Source organism: Pan troglodytes, chromosome 23 (assembly GCF_028858775.2).
Source record: "Pan troglodytes isolate AG18354 chromosome 23, NHGRI_mPanTro3-v2.0_pri, whole genome shotgun sequence".
NCBI lineage: Eukaryota > Metazoa > Chordata > Mammalia > Primates > Hominidae > Pan > Pan troglodytes.
In genome coordinates, this window is record NC_086016.1 from 33,698,481 (window position 1) to 33,716,796 (window position 18,316).

At 44.3% G+C, this 18,316-nt stretch overlaps 1 protein-coding gene across 50 annotated transcripts in view; it reads left to right on the plus strand.

The window, feature by feature from the left end:
* SFI1 (SFI1 centrin binding protein) overlaps window positions 1-18,316 on the plus strand; it is a 125,453-nt gene that overhangs the window by 89,984 nt on the left and 17,153 nt on the right. For 46 of the 50 annotated variants that reach the window (XR_010156126.1, XR_010156124.1, XR_676487.5 and 43 more), the window contains 4 exons: window positions 1,591-1,683; window positions 5,165-5,262; window positions 6,359-6,425; window positions 10,822-10,952. Coding sequence is in view for 38 of the 50 variants with exons in the window: in XM_054675867.2 (XP_054531842.1) it covers window positions 1,591-1,683; window positions 5,165-5,262; window positions 6,359-6,425; window positions 10,822-10,952 (389 nt within the window). In the remaining 12 variants the exon portion in view is untranslated. The remainder of the gene's footprint in view (window positions 1-1,590; window positions 1,684-5,164; window positions 5,263-6,358; window positions 6,426-10,821; window positions 10,953-18,316) is intronic. The other 4 variants (XM_054675873.2, XM_001148585.7, XM_003317211.6 and 1 more) reach the window with 1 other exon arrangement.

The following is an 18,316-nucleotide window of genomic DNA, read 5'->3' on the forward strand; positions in this document are numbered from 1 at the left end:
TTTACATGGTAAAACCCCTTTTGAGTGGCGGAAGCCTCACCTATAAAATAGGTCAAAGTAGCCATGCTGTGGTTGAAGCACATCAGGGAGTCAGTCCCTGTTCTACCTGCTACTATTCCCTTCCCTTGCTACACGAGGTGGTCTTCATATGTTTTCAGGAGCCTCTGGGGCTCCACAAAGCACAGTACGAAAACCCCTAATCCAGTCTGATATCTTCACTTCTGTCTCAGAAAATTGAAGCCTAAGGCATGGGAAAATATGGGCAAATCAGCTTTGCTTAGCCAATTTGTGAGGCATTATTATTATTTTTTAGAGATGCGGTCTCACTATGTTGTCCAGGCTAGATTCAAACTTCTGGGCTCAAACAATCCTCCCACCTCAGCCTCCTGAGTAGCTGGGACTATAGGCATGTGCCACCATGCCCAGTGTTGAGGCATTAGTATTATTATCATTACTATTATTATTAGAGATAGGGTCTCCTCTGTCACCCAGGCTGGAGTGCAGTGTTACAATCATAGCTTGCTGCAGCCTTGAACTCCTGGACTCAAATGATCCTTCCACTTCAGCCTCCCAAGCAGCTGGGACCACAGGCACATGCCACCATGCCCAACTAATTTTTTAGATTTTTTTTTTTTTTTTTTTTTTGAGACGGAGTCTCGCTCTGTCACCCAGGCTGGAGTGCAGTGGCGCTATCTTGGCTCACTGAAAGCTCTGCCTCCGGGGTTCACGCCATTCTCCTGCCTCAGCCTCCCAAGTAGCTGGGACTACAGGTGCCTGCCACCACACCCAGCTAATTTTTTGTATGTTTAGTAGAGACGGGGTTTCACCATGTTAGCCAAGATGGTCTCGATCTCCTGACCTCGTGATCCGCCCGCCTTGGCCTCCCAAAGTGCTGGGATTACAGGCGTGAGCCACCACGCCCGGCCTAATTTTTTAGTTTTTTATACAGACAGAGTCTCCTTCTGTTGGCCAGGCTAGTCTTGAACTCCTGTGCTCAAGCAGTCCTCCTGCCTCAGCATCCTAAAGTGTTGGGATTACAGGTGTGAGCCACTGCACCTGGCCTTTTAGGCATTATTGATGGAGCTGGATCCAGGTCCATCCTGGCCCAACTCCAACCCTTCCTTTGACTAAAGATTCCTTCTTCCATTTTAGCAGCACTGCATTTATAATCATACAAATGTACACACTGAGCCCACATGGTAAAAAAACAAAAACACAAAAACCACCACAGACAAAAAGTCTGTCTTCTTCTGAGAGGCAACAGTTGATGTTTACCTTGGTCTGTAGAATTGTCATGTGGGTCATGGGGTTCTCTCCTGGTGTGGGTGTGTTTGTTCTTGTGCAGTATAGATGGACAGCAGGGAGGGTTCAGCAAATATTTATTAAGTGCCTGCTGTGCAGGCTGGCTTGTGTTAGGCTCCCAGTTGAATCTCAAAGCAGAGAAACACTCAGGGAGATGGAACAGCTACAAGAAGCTGTGACCAAGCTTCTCCCCGCTGATTTGAGGCACTGTCTGCCTTCATCTACTCTTAGTTTACAGACTCTGCTGATTCCAGTCCTTGTAATCAGTTGTGTCCTTTCTTTGCACAGTATTTTTGCTTTAGAGCCCTAAAAGACAATGTGACCCACGCCCATCTCCAGCAAATAAGAAGGAATCTCGCTCACCAGCAGCATGGTGTCACGGTGAGTGTTGTCTTCTGTATCAAGGGACCTCTTCTGAAGGCCATTCTCTCTCGCTCTTTTTTTCAGTCTTGCCAAATTAAGCAGAACTCTTTTTAAAAAAACTTTTTGTGCTTCAAGATTTGTCCAGACTGTCAACTCTAAAACCTTAGTTTGCATTTTCTTTCTTTCTTTCTTTCTTTCTTTTTTGAGACAGTCTTTCTCTATTGCCCAGACTGGAATACAGTGGCATGATCTCAGCTCACTGCAACCTCCGCCTCCCGGGTTCAAGCAATTCTCCTGCCTCAGCCTCTTGAGTAGCTGAGATTACAGGCATGCGCCACTACACCTTCCTAATTTTTGTATTTGTAGTAGAGACGAGGTTTCACCATGTTGGCCAGGCTGGTCTCGAACTCCTGAGTTCAGATGATCCACCCGCCTCAGCCTCCCAAAGTGCTGGGATTACAGGCGTGAGCCACCGTGCTCGGCCTTTTTAGTTTGCATTTTCTTTGGTAATCCATACCTGCTGTTAGAAAAACTTGTTTGATCCCATTTTTTTATCTATTTGCCAAGAAATGGATAGTTGACTCAAAGTTCAGGGACTGTGGATTTTAAACCTGACCTAGGGGATATAGTGATACAAATACTTTCTTTTTTTCTTTACTTATTTAGAGGCAGGGTCTTGTTCTGTCACCTAGGCTGTAGTGCAGTAGATCACTGCAGGTTCAAGTGATCCTCCTGCCTCAGCCTCCCAAGTAGTTGGGACTATAGCTGTAAGCCACCACACCCAGCTAATTTTTGTATTTTTTGTAGATGGGGTCCTACTATGTTGCCTACGCTGATCTCAAACTCCTGGGCTCAAGTGATCTGCCCACCTTAGCCTCTCAAAGTGCTGGGATTACAGGTGTGAGCCACCGCACCTGGCCCAAATACACTTTTTTTTTTTTGAGACAGGGTCTTGGTCTGTTGCCCAGGCTGGTGTGCAGCTGCAGTGGTGCGATCTCAACTCACTGCAACCTCCGCCTCCCAAGTTCAAGCGATTCTCATGTCTCAGCCTCCCAAGTAGCTGGGATCACAGGTGTGCACCACCAAGCCCAGCTAATTTTTTTGTATTTTTAGTAGAGGCGGGTTTTTCCCCATGTTGGTTGGGCTGGTCGCAAACTCCTGGCCTCAAGCAATCCACCTGCCTTGGCCTCCCAAAGTGCTGGGATTACAGACATGAGCCACCATGCCCGGCCCCAATAGGAGGCTTTGGTTGTGTTTCTGTTGTAAGTCTATTCACTTCCATTGTAAGCCCATTATAAAACAATGGTTTGTTTACTTGATGCCAACCAATATTGTCTCTACTTTCTTGGTGTAGGAATTTTGTCCCTGTTACTGTTTTATGAAAAATGTTTAAACATACAGAAAAATAGAAAAAAAAAAGTATAATAAGCCTCTATATAGTCACTACCTGGATATAGTAATTGTTAATATTTGCTATGTTTGCTTCATTGTTTTTTGCTGAATAATTTCAAAGTAAATTATAGACATCACGACACTTTGCACCTAAATACTTCAGCATGCGTCACTCAGACATTTTCTTATGTAACGACAATGTCATTATCATCCCTAAGAAAAGTAACAGTGATTCCCTAACATTAATATCCAGTCAACATTCAAATTTCCATAGTTGTCTTAAAAATGTCTTATTTGTAGCTGCTTTTTACAAACCAGAATGCAATTAAGGATCACTAACTCCATTTGGTTCTTTTCTGATTGATTTTTAGCAGAAATGGATTTTGTTACTATATCTCTTAAAGCTTTTAATCTAGAACTTTCCTTCCCCCAACAACACTTCTTTATTACGTTTTTTATATATATATATATATATATATGTATATATATATTTTTTTTTTTGTGAAACCGGGTCTCACTCTCGCCCAGGCTGGAGTGCAGTAGCTTGATCTCGGCTCACTGCAACCTCCACGTTCCATGTTCAAACTGTTCTCCTGCCTCAGCCTCCCAGGTAGCTGGGACTACAGACGCACACCATCACGCCTGGCCAATTTTTGTATTTTTAGTAGAGATGGGGTTTCACCGTGTTGGCCAGGCTGGTCTCAAACTCCTGACCTTTGGTGATCCTCCCACCTCGGCCTCCCAAAGTGTTGGGATTACAGGCGTGAGCCACGACACTCGGCCTATTATATTTTTAAATTGTGGTAAAAGATACATCACTTAAACTTTATCACCTTAACCATTTTTAAGTGTACAGTTCAGTGACATGTACATCCACATTGTGCAATCATCATCACTATTCATCTCTAGAACTTTTTCATCTTGCAAAATTGAAACTCTGTACCCATTTCCTCTTTCCTCAGCCCCTGGAAACCACCATTCTACTTTCTGTCTCTATAAATTAGATTATTCTAGAGACCTCATAGGTGGAATCATATAGTATTTGTCCTTTTGCAACTGGCTTATTTCACTTAGCATAATGTATACTTTTTAAAATGACTGCCTTTTTTTAAAAAAGGACAGGCCAGTTATTTTGTTTATACAATTTATTTATTATTATAATAATTATTGTTAGAGACAGGGTCTCACTCTGTCATCCAGGCTAGAGTGCAATGGTGTGATTGTAGCTCATTGTAGCCTCATCCTCCTGGGCTCAAGAGAATATCCTGCCTCAGCCTCCTGAGGAGCTAGGACTACAGGTGCACACCACCATGCCTAGCCTTGTATAATTTTTTTTGTTGTTGTTTGTTTGTTTGTTTGTTTGAGATGGAGTTTCACTCTTGTTGCCCAGGCTGGAGTGCAATGGTGCCATCTCGGCTCACTGCAACCTCCACCTCCCGGGTTTAAGCGATTCTCCTGCCTCAGCCTCCCAAGTAGCTGGGTTTACAGGCATGTGCCATCACGCCCGGCTAATTTTGTATTTTTAGTAGAGACAGGGTTTCTCCATGTTGGTCAGGCTGGTCTCAAACTCCCAAGAACTCAGGTGATCCACCCGCCTTGGCCTCCCAAAGTGCTGGGATTACAGGTGTGAGCTACTGCGCCCAGCCCAGTGTTTTATGTTATTGATTTATCTGATTGTTTCCTTTTGATATCATTTATATCATTTAATTTTCCTTTAGTCTACATGGTTCCTATAATCGTTACATCTGAGGGCTTGTTTAGATTGAAGTTAAACATTTATGCGAGACTACTTCATAGGTGGGAATATGCATTACAATCAGTTTTAATTTCTAAAATGGCTTTCTAAAATGTCATTGTCTTCTGTGGGATTAGGAATAGCTTCTTCATCTAGATTTCCATAGACTGGAAGAACCATCTTTTTGCCTTTTATGTTGGCCCAGAATAGCTCTATAGTTGAGCCCTCATTAATTTGTATGCCCACTGTATGTTGGCTGCTCCTAACTGAGGTCATTTCTGCTTTGGGGGAGCTCACAGTCTGTTGGAGTAAGGATTCACTGTTTTACCTTTCATCTCAGTAAATTTCCATCTTCTTCCTCCCTTGCTTTAGCTGCTGCACAGGTTCTGGAACCTCTGGCGGTCTCAGATTGAGCAGAAAAAGGAAAGAGAGCTGCTCCCCTTACTGCGTGCTGCCTGGGACCACTACAGGTAGGGACTCTGGTTTCATCCCTGGCTCTCAGGGACTTTGTGCCTCTGACTTACTGTTTTCCAGGAGTAATTGCTTGCCCTTCTATGCGTTAGTGTGGCAGATTCAGAAAGGCCTGCTGGGGTGGAGGTCCTGCTGTAAACCATTTGTTCCTGACTTTGGGTTTTTGGCTGATCAGATGGGAGATAGAATGAGCATATTTGCATTGGTTCTTGGCCACCATAGTCTGAAGTATGTGCCTGGTCGCTCACTGCCTTGGTCCTACAGGCATCAATATGTTCACAAGTTAGAATTCATGCATTGCTAGTGTTAAAGGGAAGGGTCAGGGACATTTGTGACTCAGTCTTAAAGTGTGCAGGGAATGTCCTCAATATTTTAGAGCTAGTCATTCAGTTAAATAAATAAAAACACTACATTTCTGTGAGGAAAACTCAGAATGTATAGGGTGGAAAGTATAAAGGGAAAAATAAAAGTTGCCTGGCCCCCTCCCTACAAGTAAGAGTAAGATCTTGCTCCTCAGAAGGAAGCACTACGTATAAACTTTCTTGCTGCCAGAAATGTTCAATATGTCCTTCCTTTCTTTGCCCTCCTTTTTTCCTCTCCCCACAGTATAATCAACTTAATTTGCATAGTTTAGCTCCAATTTTGAAGCATTTTTTAATGAGTTAGTGAGAATCCCAATAATAAACTGACTCATTTAGAGTTATCAAGGCATATTATTCCAAACCCTGGTTTACAAAACCTAGTGTGAGAGGCAACATGTCGTGGACCCCCAGCGTTTGGCCATGAAACCAGAAAGTTCAGGATATCTAGGGGATTTCACACATATTTCCTAAATTCCAGAGCTACTGTGCTTTCGGTGGTCTAATTAGGTTTTACAAGAAAGTTGTCAACATTTTAGGCAATCCACAGTCCAAAATCAGAGGTTGACAAATTTTATATTAGATATCAGGTTCTTATTGCCGTCTCTCCTAGAATGAAACTAGTAAGCCCATGGGGTGCCTTTAACTCACAGGAAGTAACTGTACCCCAATTTACCTGCCTTAAAACAAAGTTTTAAAAACCTGAAACCTGAAGGTGTTCTTCCTTTTGTTTCAGGATAGCACTGCTGTGCAAATGTATCAAATTGTGGGTACAGTATACTCAGAAGAGGCGGTACAAGCAGGTATGGAGTACTTTTTAGCAGATAGCTCTACTGGCTTACATTCTTGGACCCATTTGCTTTGGAAAAGACCTATGCCAAGAAGTCTTATCGTTCTGCTTTGGAAGAGAGGGTGTTGAAAAAGCTCAAAGTCATTTCTTCCAGTTCCCACCTCTAATATCAGAAAGTCTGCATAACTCCCATTTCTTATCTGCTATGAAAATACAGGTTCTCTCTGAAAATACTGAGCTCTTATCAGCCATTCACATCTTTACTCAAATTCATTTAGTCTCTGAGTTAGCCAGCCCTTCACCCAGTGGGACCTGCAAGAGGTACAGGGAGAGGTGCAGAGCATAAGTGCTGCATCCCAGTGCTAAACAGTGTGAGACACATGTCTCCCAGGGGTGGAGGATGTGAGGTCAGGACCACAAATAAGTAAAGGCAGATTGAGAAAGATAGATTCAATTCCATTTAAGAAATACTTATTGAGCAACTGCTGTTTCTCAGACACTGCACTAAGCACTGAGGATACAACTGTGATATAAAGTCAATAAAATTCCTGCTCTCCCAGGGCTCATACTTTAGCACCAGGGTGACAAATGAGTGTGACCTTACAAGCCCGTTCTACCAATTGGGAGTACCTGTCTGGAATGTTGAAGTGAGAAGGATTTCAAGGCCGTGTTTACACTCAGTGGGAAAGGGTTCAGTTGATGGCGTCTGCCATTGTGAGAAGTGCCCCCTTTTTGGTCATCTCTGTCAGTGAAACAGAGGAAGACACAAACCAAACTCCTCCCAGTTATTTTCGTGCTGCCCACCCTACCCGTACCTCCATCTTCTGTTGGAGTCTAACAGGTGAATCTTTAGATTCACCTGTTAGCTAGTTCCCTATAGTTTGGGGATAGAATCCAAATTTTTAGCAAGGCCTACAAACTCCTTCGGGAGCTGGTCCCTGTCTGTTTCTCTCCCCTTTCCTGTTACCACTCTGTTCCTTCACAACTGCACTCTGACCAGTTAAGCTGCCAGTGGTTCCCTAAAGGTCCTCTGTGCCCTCCTGCTTCTCTTTGTACCTCCAGTTCTCTATTTCACACTCCCTTCCAGCTCAGATGTCACCTCCTCCCCCAGGCCAGTCCACCTCCACCCCTACCCCGGAGGCATAGCTTTATCAGAACGTTCATCTTATAATTGTTCACTGGCTTCTCTTTCCCCACAGGCTGTGAAGTCCTTTAGAGTACAGCCTGTCCCTTTTGCCTCCTTAGCCCACAGTGCTTGGCATGGGATATGTGCTAATATTTGGATGAATTAATGCACAGACCAACAAATGAACTGCTGTTGATTTCTTCAGAGTTTTTTTCCAAGGATGATTTAAGTCGATAGAGCTTGGATGCTACAGGGCATGGCCTCTTTTTGCGTCACTCTTGCCTCCTACACTTAAGAAATGCTAGAGTCACTGCATTCTTTGACATGCCTTTGGATTATGTTACTGGCTTTGAAAAGACATTGCCACTTGTTATCTTAAGTTCATATAATACAAGTTCACCAGAATGCAGGAAAGCCTTTCAGAAAAAGACTATGAGTGTCAGAGTTGAAAGGTTGTATTTATTCAAGGTGGAGAGCAGAGGGTCTCTTTTATTTCCTTCCTGGAAAACGAGCACTCCCCTTGACACAGGGACCCAACACTGGCGGACAGTCCAGGGTCAGCATTTTCATCTCTCACACTGATCTAGCACGGCCTGCTTTCAAAGGTATAGCGGGTCTGAAAAATGGGAAGAGCTCTGCTTAGTCATTCCTAAACCTTTAGCTAAGAATCTGAATATCAACTCTTGGTATAGGTATCCCAGGAGCACATCAGATCTTTCTATTCTTAGACAAGATAAAAATATTATTTTTTGTGGGTTTCTTCCTTTTTAAAAAGTAACATACAGTCAGCCCTCTGTATCTGTGGGTTCCACATCCATAGATTCAACCAACCATGGATAAAAAATATTCAGAGAAAAAAAAGAATAGTTGTGTCTGTACTGAACATATTCAGACCTTTTTTTCTTGTCATTAGTCCCTAAACAATATATAAACAATATAGCATAACAACTATGTACATAGCATTGACATTGTATTGGGTATTATAAGTAATCTAGAGATGTATACAGGAGGATTGCGTAGGTTATATGCAGATGCCAATTTATTTGTTTTTTTTTTTGTTTTGTTTTGTTTTGTTTTGTTTTTGAGACAGGTTTCACTTTGTCACCCAGGCTGGAGTACAGTGGCATGATCTTGGCTCACTGCAACCTCACTCTCCCCAGGCTCAAGCGATTCTCCTGCCTCAGCCTCCCAAGTAGCTGGGACTACAGGTGCAAGCCACCACGCCCAGCTAATGTTCGTGTTTTGTTTTTTTTTTGTAGAGGTGGGGTGCCACCATGTTACCCAGGCTGGTCTCAAACTCCCAAGCTCTGCCTGCCTCAGCCTCCCAAAGTGCTGGGATTACAGGCATGAGCCACTGCACCCGGCCTGCTATACGACCAAACTCCCAAGCTCTGCCTGCCTCAGCCTTCCAAAGTGCTGGGATTACAGGCATGAGCCACTGCACCCGGCCTGCTATACCATTTTATATAAGATACTTGAGTATCCATGGATTTTGGTATCTGAGAGGGGCCCTGGAACCAGTCCCCCACAAATACCAAAGGATGGCTCTTTGCAGAATGGCGAATGTTTGCTAACTGTTGAAGCTTGATGGTAGGGTCATGGGTATTCATTATACTGTCAGCTTCTACTTTTGTTTACATTTGAAAATGCCCATAATAAAAAATAGAAAAGCAATGTGTAGATATTATAGAAAATTTAGGAAGTATAAAAAGATATAAAGAAGAAAAAATAAAACCATTCATGACATTTGATGGGTAAGCCTGGTATCTCCCTTCCTCTGTTTGGGTAGGAGTGTATGTACCTATCTATTCACATACACATACATATGCATACTGATCCAATTATCTATTGCTATGTAAAAAATCACCCCAAACTCAGTGGTATAAGACAACAACCATTCTATTATGCTTTATGGATTATCAAAGATTGAGACAGGACATAATGGGAATGGTTGGTTTCTGCTCCAAGATCAGCCTCAACTGAAAAGATTCTAATGGCAAGGGGTTAGAATTATCTAGACGTTTTCTTCACACACATCTAGATCCTGGATTAGAATGACTCAAAGACTGGGCTCAACTGGGAATGTTAACCAAAGAACCTGTGTATGACCTCTCTGTGAGGCTTGGGCTTCCTTACAGCATGGTGGCCTTGGGGTAGTCAGCTATCAGAGCTTCAAAATGAGTGTTCCAGTGAACAAGTCAGAAGCTCTGTGGCTCTTTGTATAGCCTCAGAACTCACACAGTGCCACTTTTACCATGTGCTATTGGTCAGAGCAGTCACTATCCCAGCCAGATTCAAGGGGAGGGAACATAGATCTCTTCTCAGTGAAGGAGGATCAAATAATTTGCAGCCATGTTTTTAAAACCTCTACACATTTGGGCTGGGCACGGTGGCTCATGCCTGTAATCCCAGCACTTTGGGAGGCCAAGGCAGGCAGATCGTGAGGTCAAGAGATCAAGACCATTCTGGTCAACATGGTGAAACCCTGTCTCTACTAAAAATACAAAAATTAGCTGGGCGTGGTGGTGCACGCCTGTAGTCCCAGCTACTTGGGAGGCTGAGGCAGGAGAATCACTTGAACCCGGGAGGCGGAGGTTGCAGTGAGCTGAGATTGCGCCACTGCACTCCAGCCTGGCGACAGAGTGAGACTCTGTCTCAAAAAACAAAAAACAACAAAAAAAACAAAAACATAAAACCTCTATACATGCATATATGCTTTTTCCCCCCCAAAGTTTTGGATCATGGAGACATATATGGTATATTCTTATGTCCATTGTCTGTCTTCCTACTGATGTATCAGTAAAATAGTAGACTTTTATAATTACATTAATGTGTATGACAAACACTATAAACAAAATCAAAAGATATATTATGGGGTGGGGAAATATTTAAGATTTATAACATATGACAAAGGACTAATAAATTGTTTAGGTTCAAAAAACCCCATACATATCACTGAGTCAAATGCTAACAGACAGTGAAACAGGTAATGGGTATGAACACCTAAGCCATGGGGAAGAGTGAATGAGTGTGTGTGTATGTGTGTGCGTGTGTGTGTGTGTGTGTGTGTAGAAATGTTTAACTAATGTTTAAGTGAAAATTTTTTTACCTATCCTATTTCATTTTTCACCTAGCATATTGGCAAAGATAATAAATAATGATTTTCATCTTTTTCTCATTTTTATTATATAGGAAGCAATCCTCCCACAAGGGTGTGACCCTGAGAGGTCATGTTTTAAAAAAAAAAAGTTAAGTACAAAGGTTATTCATTCTTTTACTTTAGCTGCTACAGGCCAGAGCGGATGGTCATTTCCAGCAGAGAGCCCTGCCTGCTGCCTTCCACACATGGAACAGACTCTGGCGATGGTGCCACCAGGAAAATGTCCTCAGTGCAAGAGCAACACGTTTCCACAGGTATGTTGCGCAGCTCCTGTCTGCACTGGGGCAGGTGTTTCAAATCTAACTCTGACAACCACACAGCCCATTTGCTGTGCTTTTCAGCTTCCCAGACCCCAGGCCCTAGTACTTCCTGGATTTTCAATAATGTGGGCTCATTGATTTCATCTAGCAGGAAAAGACAAGAGTGTTTCCCCTGGGAAATCTTTTGTCCATCTTTATTTCAAGGGCTTTCAAAACAGCCTGTTTGTAACCTTCATTATTAGCCACTGAGAGCTCCATTAAAGCAGCCCATTAGCTTTCTGGATCAGAGCACGGTGGGACCTTGCCTCACCTTGGCAGACATTCTTAAGTGTCATTTCCCCGAAACACTTAGTTCCTGTTCTGCTAGACCTGGCTTTTTGAAGTCTTGAAATGATAGTCATCAACAAAATTACAAAGGTCGGGCCGGGTGCAGTGGCTCACACCTGTAATCCCAGCACTTTGGGAGGCCTGAGCGGGCGGATCACAAGGTCAAGAGTTCAAGACCAGCCTGGCCAACATGGTGAAACCCTGTCTTTACTAAAGATACAAAAATTAGCCCGGTCTGGTGGCACATGCCTGTAATCCCAGCTACTCGGGAGGCTGAGGCAGGAGAATTGCTTGAACTTGGGAGACGGAGGTTGCTGTGAGCTGAGATCGCATCATTGCACTCCAGCCTGGGTGACAGGGCGAGACGCCGTCTCAAAAAAAAAAAAAAGAAAAAGGCCGGGCGCGGTGGCTCACATCTGTAATCCCAGCACTTTGGGAGTCCAAGGCGGGCGGATCACGAGGTCAGGAGATCAAGACCATCCTGGCTAACACGGAGAAACCCTGTCTCTACTAAAAATACAAAAAATTAGCCGGGCGTGGTGGTGGGCGACTGTAGTCCCAGCTACTCGGGAGGCTGAGGCAGGAGAATGGCATGAACCTGGGAGGCGGAGCTTGCAGTGAGCTGAGATCACGCCACTGCACTCTAGCCTGGGCAACAGAGTGAGACTCTGTCTCAAAAAAAAAAAAAAAAAAAAAAAGAAAGCTCAAGGAGCAGAGCTACATCTTTTTAGTTCCCACGGGGACAAACTTGCCCACAGCAGGTTCTTAGTATATGGTGGGACATAATGAAGAAATAATAATTATTTATTTATTTATTTATTTATTTTTGAGTTGGAGTCTTGTCCTTTCGCCCAGGCTGGCATGCAGTGGCACGATCTTGACTCACGGCAAACTCCACATCCTGGGTTCAAATAATTCTCCTGCCTCAGCCTCCCAAGTAGCTGGGATTACAGGTGTGCGCCACCACGCCCGGCTAATTTTTTGTATCTTTAGTAGGGACGGGGTTTCACCATGTTGGCCAGGCTGGTCTCGAACTCCTGACCTCGTGATCCACCCGCCTTGGCCTCCCAAAGTGCTGGGATTACAGGCATGAGCTACCACGCCCAGCCTGTAATGAAGAAATTATTAATCACTAACTGTATGTCTGCCACTGTGTTGGGCATTGTGTGATGGGAGACAGAAAACAAATACATAAACTCATTCTGCCCATGGCATCATTATCTTCATTAATAATTTCCTTTTCACAGTGATTCTGAGAGGTCAGGTTCAAAATAATAAATGGTAACACAACCAGTAAGTGGTACAGCCAGGTTAATTCAAATCTCCAGTTCCAAAGTCCAGGTGCTTTCTTCTTGATCAAGAGGAAGATCTTTCTGATGACTTTGTAGGAGGGTGAAATTTTTGTGAGGAGATAAGACTGACATACAAGAAACAACTGAGAACCAATTCAAGAGAACAGATCCACGTGTCCCCAGTTGTGTCAGCCACAAGTTCTTCCAGTGCTCAGAGCTAGTGCTGAGGGAGGCTGAGCATGGAAGTATCTGGGGGAGGCTTCCTGTGAGTGAGAGGGTGAGGATGGTGGCTGGAGTGGGCAAGATGGGGAGGCCCAGACTGAAGAGATTGGGCTGACCCTATAGATAGATATTCGAAAGATATTTGATCAGGTGCATGGAACTAGTAAAATAACAGTTTTGGAAATTACCTTAAGTTCAGTGTACTTTATCTTAGGACAGAGGGGTGAGATGGAGGGGCATGCATTGGGAGAAGTTGCAGTCATCTTTAATCTGGAGGATTTCAGGCCAGATGTGGCTCATGCCTGTAATCCCAGCACTTTGGGAGGCAGAGGTGGGTGGATCATTGGAGGTCAGGAGTTTCAGACCAGCCTGGCCAACATGGTGAAACCCCATGTCTACTAAAAATACAAAAATTAGCGGGGCATGGTGGTGCATGCTTATAATCCCAGCTACTCCGGAGGCTGAGGCACAAGAATCACTTTAACCCAGGAGGCAGAGGTTACAGTGAGTTGAGATGGCGCCACTGCACTCCAGCCTTGGATGACAGAGCGAGACTCCATCTCAAAATAAATCTCTCTCTCTCTCTCTCTCTCTCTCTCTCTCTCTCTATCTATCTATCTATCTATCTATCTATCTGGAGGGCTTTGAATGCTAGTTTGAGGTTAGCCAGAACTCTGGGTTCCTTAGTACGAAGTCCAGGGAGATGGTTTTAGGTGGTGGCCACGGGGAATAGAGGCTGATGAAAGGACATCTCTTGTCTTTTCTGGCTTCTGCAGACAGAGCAGCTTTGCCTTTACCTAGTCATGTATTGTGGGCTGGTATAAGATTCATTCAAAAATGGCTTCAGGCTGGACGCGGTGGCTCACACCTGTAATCCCAGTACTTGGGGAAGCTGAGGCAGGTGGATCACCTGAGGTCAGAAGTTCGAGACCAGTCTGACCAACATGGCAAAACCCCATCTCTACTAAAAATACAAAAATTGGCCAGGCATGGTGGCGCACATCCCAGCTACTCGGGAGGCTGAGGCAGGAGAATCACTTGAACCTAGGAGGTGGAGATTGCAGTGAGCCAAGATCGCACCACTGCACTCCAGCCTAGGTGACAGAGCAAGATTCCATCTCAAAAAAAAAAAAAAAAAAAATGGCTTCAGTACTTAAAACACGCACACACAGTACCCGTTTCTTTTTTTACTGTCAAGTAGCCGTGCCTGGTTCTATTCTTTTTTTGTATTTTGTATGCTGTGAGAACCAAAAATTAAAAGTACCTTCAAAATAGCCAAGAGGAGCCTTTAAAGGATTTTTGCTAGGGAGCAGTTTGGGTGGTTTTAGAGCTATCACTCTGGAGAAAAAGGGCAGAGGGCGACTTGGAGACAGGGTATAGCCAGGAGGCTTGCAGGATGGTGTAGGCCTGATCTAGATTTTTACCTGTTTTGGCTTGGTTGGACCTTTTCAGAAAACTTGGTTTTTCGGATTCCTGTTTTCCTTGTTCATGAGCAGAGTGATTGAGAGTCTGGCTTAGAAGCTGGACAAGCCTGAGTTCAGACCTATGCTCTGTCGCCTGCCAGCTCTGTGACCCTGGACAAGTCAGTCTGTCTCTCTGAGCCTCAGTCTCCTCGAATGTAAAATTGAGATGATGTGGTCATAGTCTCTATCTCATATGGTTGTCATGAAAATGAAATGGGAAAATACATGTAAAATGCAAACCAAGGGCCTAGCGTAAAAATATGAACTGTCCCTGTGGCCCCTGGAGTTGTTTTAATTTGTGACTCTCATGGTAAGTACATTTTCAGAGGATTGGTTTGGAGTTTAGCAAATTAAAGTTCCAAGTAAATATGTATCTTTGATATTCTTAGGGTATTTTTAATGTTTTAGGAATATAGACAGATTTTATGATGGAATCTCATGAATTATGGCTAAAAATAATTTTTATAACCCTCCAGTGAAAGGTACTGAGAATGAGACAAAATTGGTTTTTTATTTTAATTGAGATAAAATGTGTATACAGTGAAAGGCATAGATTTTAAATAAAGTTCGATGAGTTTTCATAGTTTTTTTTTTTTTTTTTTTTTTTTTTTGAGACGGAGTCTTGCTCTGTTGCCCAGGCTGGAGTGCAGTGGCGTGATCTTGGCTCACTGCAAGCTCCACTTTCTGGGTTCATGCCATTCTCCTGCCTCAGCCTCCCGAGTAGCTGGGACTACAGGTGCCCACCACCACACCCGGCTAATTTTTTGTATTTTGTTTTTTTAGTAGAGAAGGGGTTTCACTGTGTTAGCCAGAATGGTCTGGATCTCCTGACCTCATGATCCGCCCGCCTTGGCCTCCCAAAATGCTGGGATTACAGGCGTGAGCCACCATGCCCGGCCGAGTTTTCATAATTTATGCACCTATATAATCAACACTCCAGTCAAGATATAGAACATTTCTATCACCCCAGAAAGTTCCTTCATGTCCCCTTCAGGCAGTCCCTACCCTGCATAGGTAACCAGTATTCTGATTTCAGTCATCATAGGTTAGTTTTGCATGGTTTTTTTCTTGTCGCCCAGGCTGGAGTGCAGTGGCGCTGTCTCAGCTCACTGCAAGCTCCGCCTCCCAGGTTCATGCCATTCTCCTGCCTCAGCCTCCCGAGTAGCTGGGACTACAGGCGCCTGCCACCACGCCCAGCTAATTTTTTGTATTTTTAGTAGAGACGGGGTTTCACTGTTAGCCAGGATGGTCTCGATCTCCTGACCTCGTGATCCGCCCGCCTCGGCCTCCCAGAGTGCTGGGATTACAGGCGTAAGCCACTGCGCCTGGCCTTTTTTTTTTTTTTTTTTTTTTTTTGATGAGCAGAAGTGTTTGATTTCTGTTGGATTGATACAGTCCAATTTATCTTTTTTTTTTTTTTTGAGATGGAGTCTTGCTCTGTTGCCCAGGCTGGAGTGCAGTGGCACGATCTCAGCTCACTGCAGCCTCCACCTCCCAGGTTCAAGCAACTCTCCTGCCTCAGCCTCCTGAGTAGCTGGGATTACAAGCGCACACCACCACGACCAGCTAATTTTTGTGTTTTTAGTAGAGACGGGGTTTCACTATGTTGGTCAGGCTGATCTCGAACTCCTAACCTTGTGATCCGCCCGTCTCGGCCTCCCAAAGTGCTGGGATTACAGACGTGAGCCACCGCGCCTGGCCCAATTTATCCTTTTTTTTATGGTTAGTGATTTTAGGGTCCTCCCTAAGAAATATTTGCTACTCTAAGATCTGAAAAGATATCTTCCTATATTTTATCTGGAAGCTTTATAGTTTTAGCATTTACATTTAGGTCAATGATCATCTTGAATTTTTTTTCTACATATGATATGACGTAGGAGTCAAGGTTTATTTTTTTCTGTGTTTATCAGGTTTTTCCAGCACCATTTGTTGAAAAGCCTTTTTTTTGAGACAGAATCTCGCTCTGTTGCCAGGCTGGAGTGCAGTGGCAGTGGCACAATCTCGGCTCACTGCAATCTTCGCCTCCCAGGTTTAAGCGATTCTCCTGCCTCAGCCTCCCAAGTAGCTGGGACTATAGGCACACGCCACCACGCCCAGCTAATTTTTGTATTTTTAGTAGAGACAGGGTTTCACCATGTTGGGTTGGCCAGGATGGTCTCCATCTCTTGACCTCGTGATCCACCTGCCTTGGCCTCCCAAAGTGCTGGGATTACAGGCGTGAGCCACCGTGCCTAGCCCAGACTAATTTTTTTTTTTCTAATTTTTTGTAGAAAAAGGGTCCCACTATGTCACCCAGTCTGGTCTCAAACTCCTGGGGTCAAGTGATCCTCCTGCCATGACCTCTCACTGTTCTGGGATTACAGGCGTGAGCCACCATGCCTGGCCCAGTTCTGTTTAGAATTAATATACCATTTCATGTTTAGTGCAAGAACATAAAAACAATAAAATTCTATTTTGTCCCCATCCTTGATGATATTTTTATTGTTGTTATTTTTTTTTTTTAAGAAATAAATCATAGTGGGGATTCACTGTGTTGTCCAGGCTGGTCTTGAACTTCTGGGCTCAAGACATCCTCCTGCCTCAGCCTTTCAAAGTGCTGGGATTACAGGAGTGAGCCACCATCCCCAACCAGTGGTACTTTTTGTCATACATTTTATGTCTAACGATTGATTGATTGTAGAGACGAGGTCTCACTATGCTGCCCAGGCTGGTTTTGAACTCCTGAGTTCAAGCAATCCTCCTGCCTCAGCCTCCTGAAGTGTTAGGATTACAGGCATGAGCCACCAGGCCCAGCCTACAACGTTACTATTTTTGCTTTAAATAATCAGTACTCTTTTTATAAATTGAGAAGAAAAAAATTCCGCCTCTTATATTTACCCACATATTTTCCCTTTCCAGTGTTCCTTGTGTCTTCCTGTACATTTGAATGTTCATCTGTATCATTTCCCTTCAGCCTAAAGATGATCTTTTAGTGTTTTTATACTAAGGTCAACTGGGGTTGAATGATCTCAGCTTTTGTGTCTGGTCTCTGCACTCTAGCTGGGCCAGAGCTCCGTCTTTCAACCCTGTCCAGCTTCTGCTGTCTCTGTTCCCCTCTTGGCCCTGCAGCAGTCACTCTCTGCTAGGCCTCCAGGCCCTCATCTGAGGACCTGGGACAACCTCAGTAAAATTTTGGGTATTTCCCTCTGTTCAGCTGTCTCCTTTCTAGTACCCTGACCCCAAATTCCAGCCCCTCTGGCAGTCATGAACTCCAGTCTTTGCCTCCTCAGCTCACTGAGACTGAGGGAGGCTCTGCTTAGCCTCCCTTCCCCTCACTGTTTAGAAGGTGCCCCCAGGCAGAAAGTCTGGGCGGCCTAGGGGCTCACCTCGCCCGTGTCCTATCTTTTCAGCATCAGAATCTACACTTACTGTCCAGCGCCTGAAGACAGTTGCCATATGTATTTTGTCTAGTTTTGTCATATATGGCCAGAGGGCAGATCCAGGACCAGTGACTGTGTTCTGACTAGAAGTGGAATCTTTGCTTTAAGTGATGTGTCTTGCGTGTTAAATGTCAGGGGAGCAAGATCCCCCAGTGCTGAACATGGATCCTGTGGCTTCACCAACATGTAGCCCCTAGTGGCTGTTGATCAATTGTCCCAGCACTGCTGCTGCAGGATTTGATGTTGTTAATGGTGATCTGTAGGCCTAGGCAGAGATGACAAAACAGTGGTTCCCAAACCTTTTTACTTTTCTTTACTTTTTTTTTTTTTTTGCGACCTCTGTGGCCCAGGCTGGAGTTCAGTGGCACGATCTCGGCTCACTGCAAGCTCCGCCTCACGGGTTCATGTCATTCTCCTGCCTCAGCCTCCCAAGTAGCTGGGACTACAGGCGCCCACCACCAGGCCCAGCTAATTTTTTATATTTTTAGTAGAGATGGGGTTTCACTGTGTTAGGCAGGATGGTCTCGATCTCCTGACCTCATGATCCGCCCGCCTCGGCCTCCCAAAGTGCTGGGATTACAGGCGTGAGCCACTATGCCCGGCCAACCTTTCTACTTTTCTAATTCACCTGAAAT